General features: G+C 34.4%; 2 protein-coding genes across 2 annotated transcripts; one reads left to right on the top strand and one right to left on the bottom strand.

The window, feature by feature from the left end:
• Nucleotides 1-6741: 6741 nt before the first annotated feature.
• Nucleotides 6742-14143, bottom strand: LOC133318076 (uncharacterized). The gene is made up of 14 exons (XM_061520019.1): nucleotides 13960-14143; nucleotides 13010-13129; nucleotides 12162-12221; nucleotides 11962-12063; nucleotides 10956-11039; nucleotides 10759-10877; nucleotides 10550-10651; nucleotides 10028-10144; nucleotides 8962-9027; nucleotides 8783-8849; nucleotides 7813-7866; nucleotides 7641-7730; nucleotides 7340-7378; nucleotides 6742-7252 (listed from the first exon to the last, which is right to left on the bottom strand). Exons 1-14 carry the CDS (start codon nucleotides 13981-13983, stop codon nucleotides 7133-7135), a joined length of 1164 nt encoding a protein of 387 aa, XP_061376003.1. The 5' UTR covers nucleotides 13984-14143; the 3' UTR covers nucleotides 6742-7132.
• Nucleotides 14144-18761: 4618 nt separating this feature from the next.
• LOC133318069 (protein FAR1-RELATED SEQUENCE 11) lies at nucleotides 18762-22722 on the top strand. Its single transcript, XM_061520010.1, has 4 exons — nucleotides 18762-18946; nucleotides 19600-20610; nucleotides 21160-21603; nucleotides 21740-22722. The coding sequence occupies exons 2-4, from the start codon at nucleotides 19633-19635 to the stop codon at nucleotides 22355-22357; spliced, it is 2040 nt and encodes a 679-aa protein (XP_061375994.1). The 5' UTR covers nucleotides 18762-18946; nucleotides 19600-19632; the 3' UTR covers nucleotides 22358-22722.
• The last annotated feature ends 278 nt before the right edge of the window (nucleotides 22723-23000 follow it).

Here is a 23000-nt window from a genome sequence, read left to right as displayed (position 1 = left end):
CACTCCCTGAGATCACTGACGCGCAGGCTATTTTTGGGGCCAGGTCTTTGCCTTTTGTGTTTTTTGTTTTCTTGTTGTCAATATACACAATTGTGGGCTAACTTCATTTTTTGTGTCTATTACGTATATTAACGTAATTTTATTTTTCTTATTGTTTTGTAGATTTAATATCTATACGTCACGCCGGTTTCGGTTCTCCCACATCAGACGCTATCGTCATCACATTGACGTTATGCCCATCCGCAGTATACGGTGGAGGTCATACGATGGATTCGCTGCACATCAGCCGTCGTCCGAGGAGGCGCGCAGATGGTTAGCTGTATGCCCACTCATACACTATCAGATCATTGTGTACCAGCAGCCCGATAGAGTGCTGCGGCAATTTCATTATAGGCAGCCGATACCGAGCGATCCATTCAATGTTCGGAGCTGCTTACTATCACCCTGACTGGTAAGGGTGACGTAGACTGGAGGGACCGACATGGACTGTATATAGCGCAGTGGCATTCCAGGGATGCCCTCGTTGTTCAGGGTTTACAGCCAGACGAGGGAGATGGACATCTTTCTATCAACAGCACGTACATCCATTGGTATTTTGAGCATATGCGTAGATGGATGATGCAGAGATCGGCCATTCATTGTCATGTGGTATGTAAATTTTCGACGTTTCATTACAGTTTTGAGAACTATTTAATAATCATAATGACATCACAAATTTAACATTTTTCCGCAATACAGAGTGATTGCATTGAGACTGTTGTTCATATAGCTTCGGACGAATCGCAGGGAGCATTCACTTACCGCCAGATATACGACGAGGCCCTTCAGGCTATGTTTGCATTCGCAGAGTTTAGTAGACTGACAGAACCTGGAGAACTCGTCCCTCCGTCGGCAGTTGTGCAGACAATGGAGCCTCCTCGTCCCGAGCGTCGTAGCCAGCGTGCACGCCACGAGGGATTGCCACTACATCATCAGACTCCTGCAGTGGCTGATCGGCCTGTGCTTGTGCAGTCTCTTCCACCGCGTCCTGTCGGGCAGTTTTATGCACTAGCTTACCCTTCAAGTGGCCCGTCGCAGCCTATCCCGCCCACAGGCGGTCCTGGGAAACCTAGTGTCCCATCGTCGCAGTACGGGTACCCTTGGTTTTCAGCACCGTCGCAGCCGTACCCTGCATATCAGCATCATTTCAGCCCCTCGTTCCCAGGTCATTATTGACGGCCGTTAATATACCGGCATGTCGATCAGAAACAAGACATATCCCCTCTTTCTGAGTCACATGGATTCGTAACATCGCCAAAAACCAGGACCAGTTGTCAATATTCTCACAATTAACAACAACAAATGCAACAAGGAGGACGTAATTGTTACCGTCAATGGCTGTAGCAATCAATAGCGTTCCGCGGTATTTCCCATACAAATGTGTCCCATCGATCTGGAGCATAGGCTTACAATAATTAAATGCATCACAACACTGTTTAAAAGTCCAAAAAACCCTTTTAAATACCTTGTGCGAGCCATCGAGGCGACCATCGATCCTATGTTCATTCACGTTCAGTTTATAAACAGACCCTGGAGAAAACAATAACATATAATCCAACTATCTCGGCAGGAATGCGTACGGCTCATCCCAATCCCCAAAAACCCTCATAACTACCTTCTGCTTTGCTTTCCAGGACTTTCTGTATGATATATGAAATCCTAGACACGATGCAATCCTTTCCTAGATTAAGCCAATCTTTACGCTAGGCTCTTCACGCACCATTTCTGCGGTGTGAGAAACAACACCATATTAGTGTTACGAAAACGGTAATTATTGAAACATAGAGAGTCTGGTTGACTTACCGATGATCAATGAACAAATGAAACTAGAGTTAAGTTGTTTGTGATCATGTGAAAGTGTTTGACTAACACATGTATGGATGTTGTTCCATATGCCTATTATCCATTCATGACCACCTTTTTTAAGATATGCTCGCATTCTCCATGGACAACCGTCATTGTGATTTTGACAAATCATTATTAGCCTTTTTGTATCACTTTTTAGCACGACAGTTGTGCTATTCTTTGCCATACAGTATTGTTTGATGGCCATTTGCACATCCTGTTTGCTTTCAAACTGTTGGTCCTTATAGAGTTCTTGACCTATTTGCCAATTTGGTACTTGTGCCCCATGCATGTCATCAATTTCTTGATCGGGGTGGGCCCAGTTAATGTTCGTGTAAAGTGGTATTTTCGCCCAAAATGGTACACTATCCTCCCCTGGTTGGCACAACTTCAAATTTAATTACTAATACCATTTCAAAAAACAAATTAAAAACAACGGTAAATAACCTTACCTGGAGCAGGTGGTGGGTCATGCGTACCAACAATTCCCGGTGATGGAATCGGTTCAAACAATGCAGTAGACAACTCCATTTTGAAATCACCATCAACGTCTGTATCCGATGAATCACTGTCAGGGACAAGACCTTCATCAACATCCTTCTCGGAACTCTCAGTACGCCATGACGGATCATACATGTCATTAGCAGGAATCATATCTAAAGGCATTGTTAGTGGGGGTGATGGGGGTCGGGGTGAGACATGCTGTTGTGCAAAATGTAAACAAATTTAAATCTTCCACACAAATACGCAAGTGCACGTGTCACAAGTAATAAAGGTATGTGTGAGTCCAAGTATCGTTCCCACGGAGATAAGTGTCAAGTAATGATTATTTAGGTGAAGAAAGTGAGTAAAGTGATTGATTATGATTGTTGGTTTTGTAAAATAAAAGACAACTAATAACAAGAAAACAAGAAACTAAAATAATAGGTATTAAGATGATGGATGAGATATAGGTCAGGATCAATTTCCCTGATACTGCAATACTGATCTGATGCTTTAACAATGCTATATCGATGTTTAACTAGTAACCAAACATTAATGTATGCTGAGACTTTTGGCCAACCTAACATATATACCCAATAACTAATTCCCACATCTCTATGGCCAAACTAATCACTGAATTGTTAAGTTCAAGTTCTAGGTTATGTGGTGTGAATGATCTCTCTACCCACAACTTAATTAAGTTAATTTAACTCGATTAATCCACACTATTCAACAAGGGTCTGGATTCGGAAACCTCTCGGCCCCAACCTCCTCAATATCACATATGTATCTCTCGACATGCACACATGAATAAGATTAAGCAAACTCGTTGAATAACTTATTAAACATTAACATAAACAAAGTTTAGGCATACATCTCAATGTTACAGCATAGGTACTTTATCACCTAACCTATGGAGAAATTTAGCTCATAATGAAATTAAATAAAACAGAGAAAAGAAAGAAAGAATTCATTGGAAAACAGAAAAGAAGTTAAAAACAATTGCTGCAGGAAGACGTCGCCACTGCCTTGCTCCAGCACTGCTCTTCCTCTTCCAAGAACCTCACTATCTCCCTCTAAAACTCTCCTCCTTGCTTCTGACCTTCTGAACCTTGAACCTCTCTAACTGTGTTTCGAACTGTTTTTCTCTCGTGGAGGAGCTCTTCTTAAATAGGAAAAAATGGTTGGGCTTTGGGCTTTAGGAGTTAAGAGTGGAGATTCATGAATCTGGTTGCTGCAGCGTTATCTTATCCCTAAATTCTTGGGCTGTTGACACTTGATTGGATAAGATCTTAATCTTCTTGATTTTCTTGTGCCAATATTGTTGTTGGCCGAACAAGAGTTTGTTGTCCTTGTTCTTTGGGATTTTGGGATAAGACTCAATCTTTGAAATCGTCCTTGATCCTTGGGATTTTCGGATTTGTTGGCACTTAATTGGATAAGATCTTTATCTTCTTGGATTTCTTGTGCCAATGTTGTTGACCGAATCAAGGTTGTTGTCCTTGTTCTTTGGGAATTGGATAAGATTCAATCTTTGAATTTGTCTTTGACCCTTGTGATTTTCTGAACTAAATCTCCAGAAACTTCCCTTGCTTGCTGGTGTATTGTTGAAGAATAACTAACTTTTGAAATTCAAAAGTTCGGTTGTCCCTTTGTCCACGCTGTCATGCTGTAGCGCTTGCTATATCATTACTTCGTCAACTTCTCTGCTACAGCATTCCTACGTCAATTTTCCCTGCGAAGACAAACATTCAACAAGTCATCTTTTCTTACGCAAAATCAAGGGATATTGTCTTATTTTCCATACTTAGTCATCTCAAAGCACTTAATCATAAATATACAATAATTAGCTCAATTATCATGCAAAACGGTTAACTTATATGGAATTTATGCAACAAATTCATCATAAAAATAACAAATTAACTCTCATTTGGGAGAGTTATCACATGCATATCATCCGGAGTTACTTGCGGCTCCCTGTTAATGTCTATGGAGTAACTGGTAGGGACGAAACTTTGAGTACTTGCCTCTCCACCGGTGTTTAGTTCCGCAAACAACTCGATGTATGAGGACTCCTTTCCGTGCTGTCGAAATGCATCAACTACTAATGACACATCTTCATCCTCTACCACCTCCACAGCAACCCATTGCACCGGGTTACCAGAAGCGCATCTAGCAATCAGTCGAGACAGGGATTGACCTCGTTGTAATCTCAACTTCTTGTATATTATTTTCTTCAGCTCAGTATATTTGCAACGTGGACTCATGCGGAAGATCTTCGTATCTCCTTCAAACACTTGACCGTTCGGTCCAAAATATCTTCTCCCATTGTAATATAGAAGGCATATTACATCATTGTTACTCTCACTCATTATGTAATGAAATAGCAAAAAGTAACAAACAAAAATGGAAACTTTAAGGAAAACAGACGAGAATGACTTTGGGAGAGTGGGAGAGGGGTGTATAAATAGCACTGAGTTCGCTACCTAGGGCAGCGAACTGTAACTGTCGGCAAGTAGTTCGCTTACCTAGACAGCGAACTTCTAGGGGACTGCCACGTGGCACACAATTCGCTGTAGGGGCCATCGAACTGTGTCAGTGGCTGCCACTTGTCAACTAGTTCGCTGTCCATGTAAGCGAACTGTGTGCCAATTGACACATGGCGAGGAGTTCGCCTGTACTCCCAACGAGCTGTGTTGGGGTCAGACACGTGGCAAAAGAAGTCCGCCTTGTCTGTCAGCGAACTCTTCATACGTGTCAGCATTTATTGCACCCAAGTTCGCCTGTGTCAGTAGCGAACTTGAGCACCATCAGGCTGCTGACACATCACCTTACCTAGTTCGCTACTGCTCCCAGCAAACTTGCCTGTGTGGCAGTTTGGAAAAAAAGTGCGTGGGTGTGGCATTTTGGTAAAAAAGACTTGGAACAGTGGCACAATGGTCACTGTTCCATGCATCGTCACATCGGAGAATATATATATGGTTTTTATTAGTCTCATTTAACATAAGATAACTAACATGTAGTTATCTTATGTTGTAGAGAGAAAATAGGTGGGTCCCAACATTACAAGAAAAAAGAAAAAAAAAGTGGGGTACGGAAATCGAAGTTAGAGAAAATAAGAGGTGTTATCTCATGTGAAAGGTGAGTAATATTTCCCTATATATATATATATATATATATATATATATATATAAAGGAAGGCATGAGTGCAGTAAATCAAAATTACTATTGATATATGTTATTTCTTATATAATTCTAAATTTCATAGTTACTATCTTCTTTTTTTTTTGATTTGATTTCTTTATTTGTTACTATCTTTACAATTATTAGAGATTACAGACGTGGATAATTTGTATGAAGTTATAGGTTTACACTATTATAGAGAGAGAGAGAGAAATTGTGAGGTTAAATGTACAAATACATTATGTCCAAATTAAAATTTAAGAATAAAAAAACATTTATATTGACTAAGATTCTTAATTCATACAAATATGAAAACAATACTCATATTATCTTACAATTTTAATTCTTGTTTTATGTATTTATATATGGTTTTTCTTTATATTTTAACTATTACCAAAAAAAATTCCTTAAAAAATAAAAAATAAAAGCATACTATCAATCACTGGAGAAATTTTATAAAATGATAGACATTGTTGTATAATATGTGAACAATAAGAAACAACAATAACTACCCAACATTTTTAAAATAAAAGAAGTCACCTGCAAAACTAATTCTTCAGGGAAGTCATTTAATTCTAATTTTTTAAAAATAATTTCACTTAAAACTCTTTTTTAGTCTACTTTTATCCTTGATTTTTAGATTATTATTCATCTATTAAACTCTTCTAACTAGGGCTTTTATTAATTTCCTTTTGATGTATGTCCAAATTATTTGAAGCGCAGTTTTATCATCTTTTTCCCTATAAATGATTTTAGCCATGTGTATCCAAGTTATAGTCAACAATGATCAATGCAATAATTTCATTTGTGTAACAGCTCATTTGCACAACGTACACATTTGAATGGCTTTTCCACTTATGTTACTAAATATATGAGAAGAATGTAAACTTTGTACAAATAGTTTTCTTTTATTGCAAAATCTTAAAGCAGATAGGACATCAGAGCTGAGCAAGTAAAAGTAAAAAATTGAATATGATTACTTCCTGTGTGAAGGATACTTATGGTTTATCTAAAAAAAAGACTTGAAGCAATTATTCACTACCTGCGAACCCTATTTTTATTATGCTCGGGTGCAGCCACTATTCATGAGGCACAAAAACACATTCAGGAAAACTTATGTTGAAATGAAAAGTTTTATCCTAAAGTAGCAAGATATACAGAGAATAAGATGTCCAGCTAACTGGAGCCGAAAAATAACATTTCCAGACTGTTCAGCCATGTAACCTATTTACATTGTCATTCACTGGGAAAAAATCTATGATCCCACATTTTTCTGTTGTCATATGAACAAACACCTCTATACCACACCCTATGTACACCAATATTCTAGAGAATGAATGGCTTAATCATAAAACGAAGGTAGAAGAGTTCCTTCAATGATCGCAAAGGAGCAATGTTCCCGTAAACTCTCTGAGACCCCACACCTGAGATATCAAATCACAAGCTCCAACCAAGACTGGATACCAAGCATACGTTTTATTCACCAAAATCTGAGTCACGGGACTTGCATCAATTTAAAACGTTGACTATGAACATGAACACTGCACTTGGATTTTGATCAACTAAAGTCTCACAAAGTAGACTAATGGCTAGTCTGGTTTGCCTGTTGTTCATATGGATCAATCCAACACTTGTCCTTCTTTGCCGCATCTTTCCATCTTTTCCCAAAAACCTGCATGTCAACGTATGACTGCATCCTAACCTGCATGTAGTAGTAGATTGATTTGTTAAATAATGGAATTGGAGTTAAAGTTGTATAAATCTACCTTCTTCTCATAAACATACTTACTTTAACTCTAGCATTATCTTTATACGAATTTGATAGCGCCTGCAACCCAAAGGACAAGCTCTTAGTAATAATTTACATTGCCAATCAAACCACAAATAAATTTACCTGCATGAGAACACAAATGAGATTTAATTCAAACATTTAAAGTTGATATGTTGTCAACCTGAACTAAAAGGAAGTGAATACTGCAAGCATAACATATCTTCAACACAGTGAACTTTATTAAAAAATGTGTTTGAATTTCATAAAGAACTGTGCTGATTGTTATCCTTAAGTTACACATATTAAAGAAATCACTTGCCTCGTTGCCGTTTGAGCCCCCAAGAGTAGGCAGACCCAGATGAACTATGTACTCAGAATCAACCACACCAACATTTCTCATTCGATCGCCCTGAAATATTGGAGAGAGATGAATAACAACCACACTGGAAGGTTTTAGTATGAAATGAATATGCTGTTGTGGTGCAAGTTACCTGTGCACAATAACCAAGTTGCCTATCCAGGCCCCAGGCATGGATTAAGTCATTCTGTAGACAGAAAGATGATCAGATGAAAATGGCATAAAAAAAGAAGCCATCAAGAATTGTAAGATTGAACAAGCCCTACTGAACAAAATAGCAGTAGCTCACCAATCACATACGAAAATAAAATTGCATCACACCCTATAGTTGAATATATACAAGAAATATATGAACAATATATACATTCTTCTCTGCAACTGTGTAATCATTTTCCTATCAATCAGCTGAGAGCAATATCAAACAAATTATGAACACAAATCTCAGGTCCAGATCATTCCCAGAAGACGAGGCAGAAAGAAGAAGGTGCAAAAGAAATTAGAACCTTAACAGCCACAAACCAAGCATAAAAAGTTTTAGCTTTGAAAAAATTGTTCATTTAAACTGATCTACTGCAGACTACAGTTTCTCCTAAAGTACATAATTTTAATGCTGCTACCTGAGTGACTTGGTCAGGTGTAATCCCAGACGACAAAACCATAAAAAGTTGGAAATTTTCAAAAATATTGTAAAAAACCAATTCAACCCAAAAGCTTAAGCTGGTGGGTGAGAGCTTTTTAATGATATATATTATTCTCGAACACGCCCCTTCACACGAGAGCCCACTAGGCTTGAAAGGTGGACAATGCACAAGCCTACCTACATGTACTAAGAAAATTCCACAAGAGAAAGTGGGGGGCAGTGAGGATCGAACTCGGGACACGAAGCTCTGATACCATGTAAAGAATCAATTTAATCCAAAAACTTAAGCTGGTGGGTGAGGCCTTTTAATGATATATATTATTCTCTAACAAATATAAAATTCAAATTTTAAAAAATTATAGTAAAACCTTGATATCATGTCATATAATGTTCTCGACCAAAATTCGTTTATCACAATTTTCACAGTATGGTTCAGTACCAAGTTAAAATGGTTTTTCCATACCTGGATCAAATGCCATACACATTGCCAAGATTTTTTAGAAAACACTGGTGCCATCATTTCTACCCAACTGCAAAACAAGCTCATTCTTATTAAATTACAAAACCTATTTAATAGCACAAATGATCAGAATGAAATAAAAAACAAAGAGAAAACAGGATACAGACTGTGCAACTGTTTACCCTATGCAAGGAGGACCAGTGCTATTGTCATCACACCTTCCGCTACCTTTAGACTTATAATACCTTCTGTATAGAGATAATACCAAAGGCGATATTAGCAATTGTTTGAAAAAGACAAATTATTACAAAATATCCAGTGTAGCACATAGGCACAGTGACACAACCTCAGGAGACAAATTATTTAAGGGAATTGTAAATAATTTGAATGTATGATAGAAAAACTAATTGCAGGTGTTCACGCAACTAAATATGCACAATTTTGGTACATAAACATTGACAACATAAATAATAAGGGTAATCTTGGTGCAGTAAGTTTTTCCACACTTGCACACTTTGCAGAGATGCTACGTGTGCCTGTGTGTGAGTGTGCACATATCTTTTGAAATATAACCTGCAGAATAACAAGGAACTATGTAATATTCTAGTTCATTAATAGAGTATCACGTTGGTTATATTGTAATAATTGCTGGTGTGTACCCAACAAAACATAGGCAACTTTGGTCCATATATATTGACAACATGTAAAGAATCAATTCAATCCAAAAGCTTAAGCTGGTGAGTGAGGGTTTTTTAATGATTCATACTGGTGGGTGAGGACTTTTTAATGGTTTATACTATTCTCTAACATGCCCCCTCACACAATAGTTCATTGGGCTTGAAGGGTAGACAATGCACAGACCCACCTATCTATGCTAAGAAAATTCCATGAGAAAAAGTGAGGGGCGATGCCGGTGAGGATCAAACCCGAGACACGAGTCTCTGATACTATGTAAATAACCAATTTAAGCTGGTGGGTGAAGCCTTTTTAATGGTCACAATATAAATAATAAGGCTAAATTTTTGTGAGGTAAGTTTTCCCACACTTGCACACTTTACATAGATTCTACGTGTGTGCATGTGTGTGTGATCATACAGATATATTTTGAAATATAACCTGGAAAATGACAAGAAACTATGTAATATGTTAGTTCATTAATGGAATAGCGCGCTGATATACAGTAATAAAGGTGTAGATCCACCAAAGCAACACTATTTGTTGCAAGGGGCCAGAGGAAATATGATAAACCTGTGCACTTTTGACCCCGCTTTACGAACTGTCAGTGGATGATGTACTTCTGATTTAACAGGATCCAATGCAGGCTGTGATATCTCAAGTCCCTCTTCTTTAACAATAGATAAATACCTACCAGATAATCAAAAAGTCAATACATGAGATTAGGCATAAAATAATCACTGTTAAAAAAAATTACCACTTCTTATCAAATATAGTCAACTAAATACTCTAAATTTAGTATAATCCTACTGTCCTTGACACAACTGATTGCAAGCAAAAGCTACTGTGTCAGCCAAAAAATTACCAAACTTTAAAGGACATTCCATAGGTATATTGGAAACCAATTGCCTTGACAAAGAAATTCAATTTCTTCACCAATGATGACACATGCAACTCTTTAACATAAAAGATAACAGTATTTGTTCGCATGTTATGTTATATGTACGAAATTCAAATTCATAGAGTAAGAACTTTATGTTGTTGGCGCATGTCTATGAAAATGAAAATTTTACAAGACATACAAGAGTGGCTTACCTTTTTGGGTCAAAATTATCAACAAGAAGGTCCTCATCCCAGAGAAATATATAATTGTATTCAGCAACTATGTCTGGATGCAAAAATCGTTTCGCAAACCACCTATGCCATCATATAGCATTATTTTGTTCAATAATTACAAATGAATTCAATCTTCAGAGTAGATGATTACAATTAGGGAAAACAATTCATATATGAGCTGATTATACCATTTTGTTTGATTAATAGCAGACACATGTATGGCACGACTACTCCAAGCTAAATTCTTCCATTCATCCACAAAACCATCATAATGAAAAAGCATCACAACAAAATCACTTGAAGGGAACTGCCATCAGCAATGAGTCAGCAGATATAATATGAGCTTTAGATCAAATTCAAATTGTATAAATGAAACAGCAATCACCTTTTCAACAATGTTACTGACAACTTCTTTCTGCTTAACTCCAACTGCAATGGCCAACAAGTTCAATGGACGCTTTGAAATTTTCTGAAGCAAAAAGAATTTCAAAAATAGCATTAAGAAGAATTGAAAATGGAATGTAAAGTACATAAAGAAAAATAATAAAGTGGGACCTGTCAACCTATAAAGTTAGCAGGATTTTAAATGATATATAAATAGCCTCTAAGTTGATATATTTCGTAGAGTATTGACTTCCTTTGATTTCATGGCACTACTTATGTTCTTATAGACAAGAACACTTTCTAAGAGCAAGATATATATTTTTTAAAGCACTAACAAGTAAAAAACTATTCTAAATAATGTCCTAGCTATTGTTACCCTCCAGTCTGATCTGCATAATCAGCCAGTTTATACCATCCAATTTACAAAACGAAAATAACGTTCATATTGTACAAGTCTTCATTTCTTTCAGGGAGATCATCATTGAGGGCACTCCCACTCTCCCACAACAGGAACACATTGAAAATACATAAAAGAAAATAAAGAAGTGTTCACTGTTAAAGTAACATATTCTTGAAGATGAACAAGCGTCGACAAGCAGACATGAAAACATATCGATTTCCAGCTTTTGCTATCATTTACTCAATGTAAACTAGGATTGATTTCGAAAAGAAGAAAAAAAATCAAGAGCCAAAATCAACTTATGAATTATTTAATAATCATATTCTGACATGTCCACACACCAATTCTTACTATAGTAATAATAAATAAAATAGAAGTCAATATATAAAATTAATATACTAATTCTATATATCACTTTACTCCTTCATGATTGAACTCCAATTGACCAACTTTCAGTAGAAAAAAAAAATATTTCATAGATGGACTGGATTTTACAGTGGATTAGCAACATTTTATTGTATGCAGCTTAAGACTAACATTATCAGAGTCTTGACTGAATTTCTATACAATAAATGAATTGTCAGAACTTAGTATTCATTTCACATACATTATTTATACCGGAGTCCCATAAGGGCCGCATTTCCAAGTTAGATGTTCTAGCAACAATTTCTTCAGGCAATGCCTCACTTCCAGAAGGCCAGCATTGTCTCTAGGGAAGGGGAAATAGGAACAGAATTAGAGGTAATTCCAAAGTAGTAACAACTTACAAGTTATATAAAAGGATTTGTTCCCACCAAGAAGACAAACCTTGCATGCATTGGGTTTTGTTTCCGGCATTTTATAAATTAGTCCCCATCTTGCTAATCTCTGCATGTATAATGCCCATAAGTATTTTCAACTAATCAAAACCCAAATTTCAAACAAACTGTTCCATAAAATATTGCAGAAGAACATAAGATTAACCAAAATTTGACACATAATGAAGATAAAAACTATTAAAGCCTAAAATAAAACTGAGAACTTCTTGTTCGCACAAAAATGATATGCAACTGACAGCAATCAAATTATGTGGAAGGTGGAATGTTTAAGTCCAATTCTTGACCTTGAACTCCAAGCAAATATATATGTCAATATCTCAATATAATTTCTATCAGGTAATTCTTTAGTATTATACAACAATTTCAAGAAAAATAAAAAAATCTGACCGGTTAATTGTTCTTTTCCTCTGACAAGATCAGAAGAACAAAATTTTTGTTAGACTGTCCAAGTTTCTGAATCTTCTTAATTTTTTTAATCAATTGCAAGCAGCAGATACAAGCCAGAAGATACATCTTGTTGATCCTCGAATGAACAGATATCAACCAGCATTATATTTTTCCATCATTTACCAAAAAGTAACAGCTTGAAGAATTGTTTACAGAGATAGTTTTAAACTGTGAAAGTGAGCAACATGTTCTGAATTAACTAGAAAATATCAGCTCGTATACAGTATATTTTTCCCAGAGACATATCTACTGCAATACTAATATAGCTATTATATTTTTCTACTAAAGAAGTAACCACCGTTGTACCAACACCATAACAAAATTTCCTATAAAATTCCTAATTTTCTATCTAGCAATTTAAAATTAAAACTTGGGGAAAGAAAAGCGTACTTGTTTGTATTCCTTTGCAACGAATGCATCACCAACGAAATAAGCACCACAAATCAAAGAAAGCACAATGAGGAAACTACAAAGGAGCAACTTATTCTTCAGGTCTGGCAAGACAAAACCCTGACAATGACAATGGTTATAACAACTTGAGAAATTATTACAGTTCAATAAAGTAAAAATGATTTCTTATAACCCAGCCAACAAAGCAAAGCAATCATAAAATGTAGAGGAACGGGCAAAAAGTGGTTTAAAGAAAAAACTTTAGTCATTTTGCTCCTGCTGCAGCATAACAATAAAAGTAAAGCAAAGACAATTCTCAGCAGGTCCAGGTCCAGGTCCAACACAAGGTTATTTTTATAAACCTTACCATACCACAAAGGATGTGTTGAGATATATAAAATCATTAATGTAGCCTCACCCAATAGCTTAAGCTTTTGGGTTGAATTGGTTCTTTACAGGATGCAATTCTTAATTTAATTGAGCATGGGAAACACAGTGCCCGAAATAATCTTTGTATCTCGGTGAAAATCTGTAACTAACCACCTAATAACAAATTGTGGACGGTAAGTAGAGGGAACTACCAAACGTAGTTCAGGAATAATAATAACTTGTGAAACATACATATTCTAAGGAGATAGGAAAAGTGCCAAAAATGATTTCCCCTTTTCTCTTGCAAAAGCCATAAATAAAACAAACATCTCACATGCAATTTAGTCATCTAAGCTGCCAAAAACACTCCGTTGACCCGAGACTCGCAAAAAAAATAAAAAAATAAAATAAATAGAGACATAAACAGATTTTGAGAAGACAAGAATACAGAGGTACATGAAGTTGAATGAACAAACAAACATGTTTGGGTTTTGGGTAAGTCCTGAGGGAATTTCAAGTTCCCATTAAACCCAGCAGAGCCACCCAAACAGATTAGAGTGAGAGGGAGGGAGGGAGCTTACGGTTACAGAACTCAAAGCCTTCATTTGATCTTGCGAGTGAAGAGGGGGAAGTACATAAGATTAATAGAAGAAAAAAAGATAGCTTTTCTTTTTTGAATGCAGGGAAGAGAAGAATAATGGGAAAGGAAAGAATAGGAATAGGAGAAGAGAAAGTTGCTTGGAGAAAGTAAGGGAGAAAGGAATCAACAAGTAACGACAGAGAGATGAATGAAACTCACAAGACTCGACTTCAACAATACCAAAACTAATATAAAATTAAAATAGAAAAAGGGTATATATATAAGGTATTATATCCGTATTTTTAAAATTTGGATAAAAAAATTTAAATTCAAAATTATAAAAAAAAAAATTGAAAAACATATATGGACATTGACGTATAACTGAAGAAGCAAGCTTTTGTAGTTAAAATAATCAGTTACATATACATTAATAAATAATCTTTTAATATTTTTACCAAAGTAAATAAAATAAAATATTCTTATAAATTATTATATTTTTACTTTAATGTATCTGTATTAATAACTGTGTTGTTTAGTTTATAATAAAAAAATTTAAGACGGGGCATCTTTAAATTTTTTTTTTTTTTTTTTTAAGATCAGTGTCCCTTTCGGTGTTTGGGCGAGTTACACGGAGCACGTTTGCAAGCATCGTGTTTCATTTCATGTGTGATTCAGCCATGTTTCCAGTCACGCCGCGTATACAGTGATCCATGAAAGAACAACACTTTTTTCCGCAGTCCTTTTCGCTTTTGTTTTTCTTTTCATTTTTTAATTATTACACTGTGCTTTCAATGTCTTACTTTCATCACCTTTTTTATTCTTATTATTATTTTCGCGCAAACTAGTTTTAATTTTAAGAGCTTTTAATTTATCCCTATCATTAAAGAACAGTTGACTAACTTGAATGACCCATAATTAAAATTATTTAAAATTATCTCATAAGAAATTCTTAAAATGATACTTACTCAATTATAAAATTTAAAAAAATCGTATAGTTTTTGTTTAAAAAAAAAATCATAGAATCCAGCCTTACACTCTAACCTACTTCAATATTTTAAAATTATAGAGACCCAATTAAGAAAATTTGACATTATAACTTTTAAAATATGAGGACGTGTTTGACCATTTCAAAATGTTTAAAGGAATTTTTTAAAATAAATAATAATTTATATTAAAAATTAAATAGAATCAAAATTATTACAAAATAAAATTAGATGGAGAGAAATTCTTAGATTTTATTTTTGTTACAAGAAAATTGGTAAAAAAATAATATGAATTAGTCTTTTAGCTCGTTGATCATTCACTTGCTAAGAAGTAAGAAGTCAGTGTTGTTCCCCTCAACAAAAATTTAAGCGTGAAATACTTGCAGCCAAAAAGTCGTGAATTTTCATTTCTAATAACACGTGATTTTAAATTTTTATTATTATTATCACTCAAGTGAAAGGACAAATTTTCAATTATGAAGTTTTTCTTTTATCTGCTCTTTTTTTTTTTTGTAATATTATCTGCTCTTTTTATCTTAAGTGATAATACATTTAATCATGATGACATGTAGGGGCCGTTTGGTATGCGGTATTTTGTAGGATTCCCGGGAAACTGAATTTTTTTAAATTTTAAATTTTCGAATATTATCGTAAATATTTAAATTTTCAAAAATCATATTTTTGAAATTTGAGATTCCCGGACAAATAAAAATTTCTCCTGTACCAAACACCCCGTAGAGTCTATCAAGATATTCGTAACAAATTCAGATTCAGATAAACTAAAATAATTAGGTGAGTACGAAAGATAAAGTAAATATTTATTATCATATTTTTTAGGTAAGCACTATATTTAATTATTTATTATCATATGTTAGTCCACTTAATTAAGATATTAGAGTGATTAACGCATCTTTAAGGGAATATTATGTGTTTCTGTTTTTTTTATTAAATAGAATAGGCATTAAGTGGACTGCCACGGGACCCTTGTAATAAGGTTGATTTTAAATTTTAAAAAGAATAACCAATGGCCTATACTAGCATTGATTGACGGAGTCCTTTTTATTGAAAAACTCAGGCTTTTTAATGGTACTAAAACAATTATTTAATGAAAAAAGGCTAGAGCTTTTTTAGTATTATTATAGTAATTACATCATTCTCAAATTAGTAAACAGTCGGATTTAAAGGGAAAAAATACGAAAAGATTTAAATTTAAATGGTATAAAAAATTTCTGATTTGAAAAAAAATGGAGTATCGAATTCAGTACTTAAACTATATTAAAAAAAATTTCCTGTATCACGTTCTTCTACTTGCTATTCTCTTTCTTAATGTGTTTACCATTAAAAGATTAATAGTAAGCAATCACTCCCTTTATAAATTTCTACCTTTTTCCTTTTATCTCCATTTCCTTCTTAAATTGAGAGGCTTTTGAATAGATGTTTTGATAAGCATATACAAATTTTGCACAGTTTTCACAAAATAAAATTCAGAATATTATCTAATTTAATCAATGAAACACTATGTAATTTCATTAAATTCTATTGATTATAGTTCAAAAGTAACCATCTTTAAACTCTTATAAGAATATGGGCATCCTTAGCAATAAGTTATTTTCAATTTGGCTTTCTAGTAAGCTATGGTTGAAATTGCAATCCCATACTAAGTTGTGCATGGTTATCCCATAATAATTTTTAGATTTAATAGTTTTATTTATCTTATCTCCTTGTATATATCTTAAGGATTGGTTATTTAAATGATGGGTTTCTTGTCCTATATTTTATTCAAATTTTCATGTAGAATTTTTTTTTTTTAATATCAAGAATAGTCCATGATCATCTAGAATTTCTAACACCTTGACACCCCTTCTAAGATTCCAACCTTTCCCATGCGGGCGCCAACACATATCCTGACTTCTCTATTGACCAAAGTTTAAAGAATATTTAATGTAATCGCTCGATCATGTGTCATAATTCATCACGCTGATAATAAAAAGATCTTCCTCCCTTGTTGCATTCAATGGGGGAGGGGTACCGTTCATATTTAAAATTGAATTAATATTTTTTATTTATCTCCTATACATATAAAAATATATGTGTAACTTACATGGAATCATATAAAGAGAAAAAAAAATATAAGTCTTTCACACACACACACACATATATATATATATGTATATATATATATATATAAGGATATTGTAACAACCAAATTATGTTACTACCATGTTACTACCAATCAATTTCACCGTTAGATCGATTATGTTGATCCAACGGTTATATTTATTTCGATCTTTGTATGATCATGATTTCTCAAATTTAATATTTTATATTTATTTTCACCTTTGTCTGATTATGATTTCCGATATTTAATGCTTTAATTTCCGATATTTAATGCTTTCACTTTAAATATGGGAAATCATGATCATACAAAGATGAAAATAAAAATAACTGTTGGATCAACATAATCGATTTAACGGTGAAATTGATTGGTAGTAACATAACTTGGTTGTTACAATATTCTTTCCCATATATATATATATATATATATATATATATATATATATATATATATATATGTATGTATGTATGTATATATATATATATATATATGTATGTATATATATGAGATAATTTAATCTCCTATCATAAAAACTATTAATCTCTTTAAAAAATATCATCTTTACTTTTTATAGTGGGCAAAAGTCTAAGGAGGCATTTGGTAGAGAAAAAAAAAATTTACCTGGAAATCACAATTTTTAAGAATATGATGGGAAAATGGGCTTTTTCACCCTTTTACCCCTTGTTAATTAATTAATAACTATTTTGCCTCTGATTCGAAACTATTTATCAATCTGCCCCTCTTTAGTCGACTACCTTACATTTTTAATTGACTAAATGACCAAAACAGACAAAAAATGGCTGCTGGGAGATTTAGTCGACTAAATCTCCCTATTTAGTCGACTAAATCTTCATATTTTACAAAAAAAAAAAAAAGTCAGTATGATTTTAATCGATTAAGTAGAGAGATTTAGTCGATTAAATCTCCCAACAACCGTTTAGTCGATTAAAAATGCAAGGTAGTCGATTAAAGAGGGGCAGATTGGTAGATAGTTTCGAATCAGGGGCAAAATGGTTATTAATTAATTAATAAGGGGCAAAAAGGTGAAAAAGCCTGGGAAAATGAGTTTTCTGAAAATATTACCAAAAAGTTATTTGGTAGGCTGAAATATTCTCGAGAATGTTGAGTTGATTTTCTTAATACTATGTTTGGTTATATTTAATTTTTCCTTTCCATAAAAATCGTAGAATACCACTTTCTGGGTAATATTTTTAAAAAAAATTACACAAAAAATACAATTCGGAGAAAATCAGATTCTCGAAAAAAAATTAAAAATCTTATTCCAAACGTAGGTAATAAAAATTACCACATTTAATTTTCCGAGAATCCTAAAAAAAAAAATTATGTACCAAACAGCACATAAGTACATTTAAAGTTTTGTTACATATTAGCTTTTACAATTTTAACCTTTTTTTTTTTTTAAGACAATAAGTTAAGCGTCAGAATAATTTTTACAGTTTCACGTAAAAAATTATAAAAGCTTATATCCAAAAAATTATAAGACCAAAGACCTGAACAACTGAAAATTGTAGGCATCAATTACTTATTTGAACATCAATATATTTATGATAAGTATGTACTTTGAAACTTGAAAGGTTCAGAAACAAATTCAAACTCCTCAAAAGCAAAAACTGATGGTAACAGTCTAAACGCTGCGTTTAAACTTGAAGAATGGAAGACAACAATAGGAGGAGTGTGAAGAAGTTGGTTCCGATTCCGAATATCGTCGGTCTTGTGTTGTAGGGGGGTGTGATGTAATTAGGGTTTCCCTCCATTTCTTCACAGTCACCAGTAATAGTCACAGTGACATAGTCACAGCGCAATTTACCCGTTCTTTCATTCGGTCTACTCCTCAACTCGTTTAGATTTTCTCATTATCGTGCGATACGGTACGATATTTTCCTTCTTTATTTTTCCAGCTTTTTCATCTGATCAACCTTCAAATTTTACTTTCGAATTTGTTTTTGTGTCCTTCATTGGCTATAGCTTGAATTTTCATTCTTCTTTTTTTCTGTAATTGGTTATTTGTAGGGTTTGGGGTGCTGATAATAATTAATAATAAAGAAAATTGTGGGTTCACTTCGATAAGTCCTGTGAATGGCAATAGACAAGTAGTTGATCAATTTTGTATTCAATGGTATTTCTGTCTTCTGTTATCATAATATTATAAGGATTACTTTTCTCCGCTCAGGAAATGTGGACTTTTATTTACCTCACTACTTATTTGAGTACTCTTATTATGAATGGCCATTCATCTTCATTGTTACTGTTCTTACCCCATATTAGTCCTCTGTTTACCAGGAATAGGGAAAAAAAAACAGAACTCTTTGCATTGATTTAATGATGTAATTATTGTGCTGATGATATTCTTTTTATTTTTTAGATTATTAGGTATGATGTTCTATTATTTTATTTGAGATAAAGATTATTCTGTTCCTTATTCTTTTTCCCATTCATTGTGATATTGCTTATGCCTTTTCCTATCTGTTTGTGGAAGCTAATTATTTTTAACCTTGTTTCTCCCCTAAAATATTGGGCATAGGATATCTTAAATTGGTCACTGGAAAAATATATAATGTCTGAAGAGGCTGGGTCCATGTTGGCAGTTTATGATGATCCCTCAGACCAACGCTCACTATCTTTGGATGATACAAGCAGCACGGAGGAGTCCCCTGATGAAACCAGGCTCTCCTTGGAAACAGCTAATGATGCTATTCCATATATTGGTCAAAGATTTTCCACTCATGATGCTGCTTATGAATTCTATAGTGAATTTGCCAAGAGCTGTGGATTCTCAATTAGACGTCACCGTACAGAGGGAAAAGATGGTGTTGGAAAAGGACTTACTAGACGCTACTTTGTTTGTCACCGTGCTGGCAACACTCCTGTCAAGACATCAACCGAAAGTAAACCTCAAAGAAATAGAAAATCTTCTCGATGTGGGTGTCAGGCTTACATGCGGATAAGCAAAACAACGGAATTTGGAACTCCAGAATGGCGGGTGACTGGTTTTGCCAACCACCATAATCATGAGCTTTTAGAACCAAACCAAGTTCGATTCCTTCCTGCATACAGAACTATATCAGATTCTGACAAAAACCGAATCCTTATGTTTGCCAAAACAGGGATCTCTGTTCATCAGATGATGAGGCTTATGGAGCTTGAGAAGTGTGTAGAACCTGGATATTTGCCTTTTACTGAAAAGGATGTAAGGAATTTACTCCAGTCTTTTAGGAAATTAGATCCAGAAGAAGAAAGCTTAGATTTATTAAGAATGTGCAGAAATATTAAGGAGAAAGATCCTAATTTTAAATTTGAGTACACACTTGATACAAACAATCGTTTGGAGAATATTGCCTGGTCATATGCCTCATCAATCCAATTGTATGATATCTTTGGTGATGCCGTGGTGTTTGATACAACACACCGCCTGACTGCATTTGACATGCCGATAGGAATATGGGTTGGAATGAATAATTATGGAATGCCTTGCTTTTTTGGCTGCGTGCTTCTACGAGATGAAACCATGAGGTCATTTTCCTGGGCATTGAAGGTAGTATAATGAACACGTCATCGTTATTTGTATCATTTGGTTTTTGATTCAAATTGTGTTGTGGCATCTTAGATTGTTTATTGAAATACTGTTTTTTCGTAATAAAATAAAATAAATGGAAGGACAAAAAATTCTATATCAAAGGTTGGTGGGGCAGTTTTTGGGATATACTAATGTGCAGATGGTCATAAATGAAAGCCAATTCAAATAACTGTCATAAGAGTTTCTCGTTGAGTAGTCTACACGTTGGTAAATGTGTGTAAGTATCTTATGCTAGTGACCATTTTTCTTCTTTTTCATTATTCTACAATGGATAAAGTATTTTACTTGTGGATGAGGATTTCTTTCTTTTTTACTTTCACTAGTGGTCTTCTTTTTCATTATTCTAAAATGGATAAAGTATTTTGCTTGTGGATGAGAATTTCTTTCTTTTTACTTTCAGTCCATTGTGGAATCTGTATTGATTTTTGAGAAGTTCTACATGTCTTTAATTTACATAGGTTTTTGTTTTGTTTTTCTTTTCTTTTTTTTTAATCACCTTCTTGGAAGGCTTTCTTAGGGTTTATGAATGGGAAGGCTCCACAGACTATATTGACGGACCAAAATATATGTCTCAAAGAAGCACTGTCAACAGAAATGCCCACAACGAAACATGCTTTCTGCATATGGATGATAGTAGCAAAGTTTCCATCTTGGTTTAATGCTGTTCTAGGGGAACGTTACAATGAGTGGAAGGCTGAATTTTATAGACTTTATAATCTTGAGTCAGTTGAGGATTTTGAACTAGGCTGGAGGGAAATGGTTTGTTCTTTTGGGCTGCATTCCAATCGGCACATGGTTAACTTGTATAGCTCACGTTCACTTTGGGCATTGCCATTTTTAAGAAGCCATTTTCTTGCGGGAATGACTACAACTGGTCAGTCAAAGTCAATTAATGCTTTCATTCAACGGTTTCTAAGTGCACAAACTCGGCTTGCACACTTTGTAGAACAGGTATTAATCTTTCTGCTTCTCTTGGTTTGGATAATGTTAAATTGGTTTCAACGAGAATAGAAAGAGTAAGTTTTATACTACTTTTTAGAGAGAGAAAATCTTTTATCTTTCTGTTAACTTCGGTTTGCACAATCAGGTAGCTGTTGCTGTGGATTTTAAAGATCAAACTGGTGAACAACAAACCATGCAGCAGAATCTCCAAAATGTTTGCCTCAAAACAGGAGCCCCCATGGAATCACACGCTGCCACAGTCCTCACTCCTTTTGCCTTTTCTAAGCTTCAAGAACAACTTGTGTTGGCTGCACATTATGCGTCTTTTTCAATTGAAGATGGTTTTCTTGTGAGGCACCACACAAAAGCTGAGGGAGGTCGGAAAGTTTATTGGGCCCCTCAGGAAGGAATTATAAGTTGCAGCTGCCACCAGTTTGAGTTCTCTGGAATTCTCTGTAGGCATTCTCTTAGAGTTCTTTCAACAGGAAATTGCTTTCAGATTCCAGATAGATATCTTCCCATTCGTTGGCGTCGAATCAGCATGCCCTCTTCTAAACTTCTTCAAAGTGCACCAAATGATCATGCTGAAAGAGTTAAGTTATTACAAAATATGGTTTCATCTCTAATTACAGAATCTGCAAAGTCTAAGGAACGACTAGATATTGCAACCGAACAAGTTTCCATCCTTCTGTCTCGCATAAGAGAGCAACCAATTCCATTACAAGGCACCAGAGATATTTCTTCCATTAATAGGAATGTTTGATTCCGGTATACAAGATATGGTTGAATTGGAAGTCTGTGGTTCTATGAATGGGAGGCACACTAAAATGTTTTTGAGAAAGCGTAGTGATTGGATTTGTCATGCTAGATTGAAACTATTTGATGGGGGAAAGGTGTCTGTTGGCTTGAAATTCTTCTGCAGTGAAATTTCTGTAGATTGGTAAACGCAGTTGCATTGTATCCCAAGGATTTCTATTCTGTACAGATGTATAGGAAATTTGTTTATATGCATCATTGTATTAATTGCAATCTATCTACCATAGTTAAAAATTTAGAGGATACGGTGTTTGTAATCGGGATTTCAAGGTTCGGATGTAAGAACCATCTCAATACAAATATCCCATTAAAATGCGCCAAAGATTGGTGAGTGTTGGTGCATAAAATCCAACTTAAGCAAATTTCCATTCAAGTTTCCATTTTTAAAAGAGGGTTAATAGACTCTCATGAAATAGGAGATACTCGTCCCCGCAATAGATGTGTGGCCCCGTATTTAAAAAAGAAAAAGAAAAAGAAAGTAAAGGCTTAAATTTGAATGGGTGAGGGCTTTAGATAATATTTTCTAACAGAAGAAAAACACTACCATTTAAAATATGTATTTCTCATTTTATCCCAGATTTTGTCGTATT

This window comes from Gastrolobium bilobum, unplaced genomic scaffold (assembly GCF_033153095.1).
Source record: "Gastrolobium bilobum isolate Gb01-03AN ecotype WA unplaced genomic scaffold, APGP_CSIRO_Gbil_v1 utg5420, whole genome shotgun sequence".
Classification (NCBI taxonomy): Eukaryota; Viridiplantae; Streptophyta; class Magnoliopsida; order Fabales; family Fabaceae; genus Gastrolobium; species Gastrolobium bilobum.
Note: the sequence above shows the minus strand (reverse complement) of the source record. Positions and strands in the feature narration are given on the sequence as shown.

Excerpts from the sequence above, each read along its gene's own strand:
- LOC133318076 (XM_061520019.1), bottom strand. The coding sequence starts at position 13,983 with ATGAAGGCTTTGAGTTCTGTAACC. Across the intron at positions 13,130-13,959 it reads AGGCTTTGAGTTCTGTAACC|GGTTTTGTCTTGCCAGACCT; the intron begins GTAAGCTCCCTC and ends TGTCATTGTCAG. Across the intron at positions 7,379-7,640 it reads GGGGCTCAAACGGCAACGAG|GCGCTATCAAATTCGTATAA; the intron begins GCAAGTGATTTC and ends TTTGGGTTGCAG.
- LOC133318069 (XM_061520010.1), top strand. The coding sequence starts at position 19,633 with ATGTCTGAAGAGGCTGGGTCCATGTTGGCAGTTTATGATGATCCCTCA. Across the intron at positions 20,611-21,159 it reads CATTTTCCTGGGCATTGAAG|GCTTTCTTAGGGTTTATGAA; the intron begins GTAGTATAATGA and ends CCTTCTTGGAAG. Across the intron at positions 21,604-21,739 it reads TTGCACACTTTGTAGAACAG|GTAGCTGTTGCTGTGGATTT; the intron begins GTATTAATCTTT and ends TTGCACAATCAG.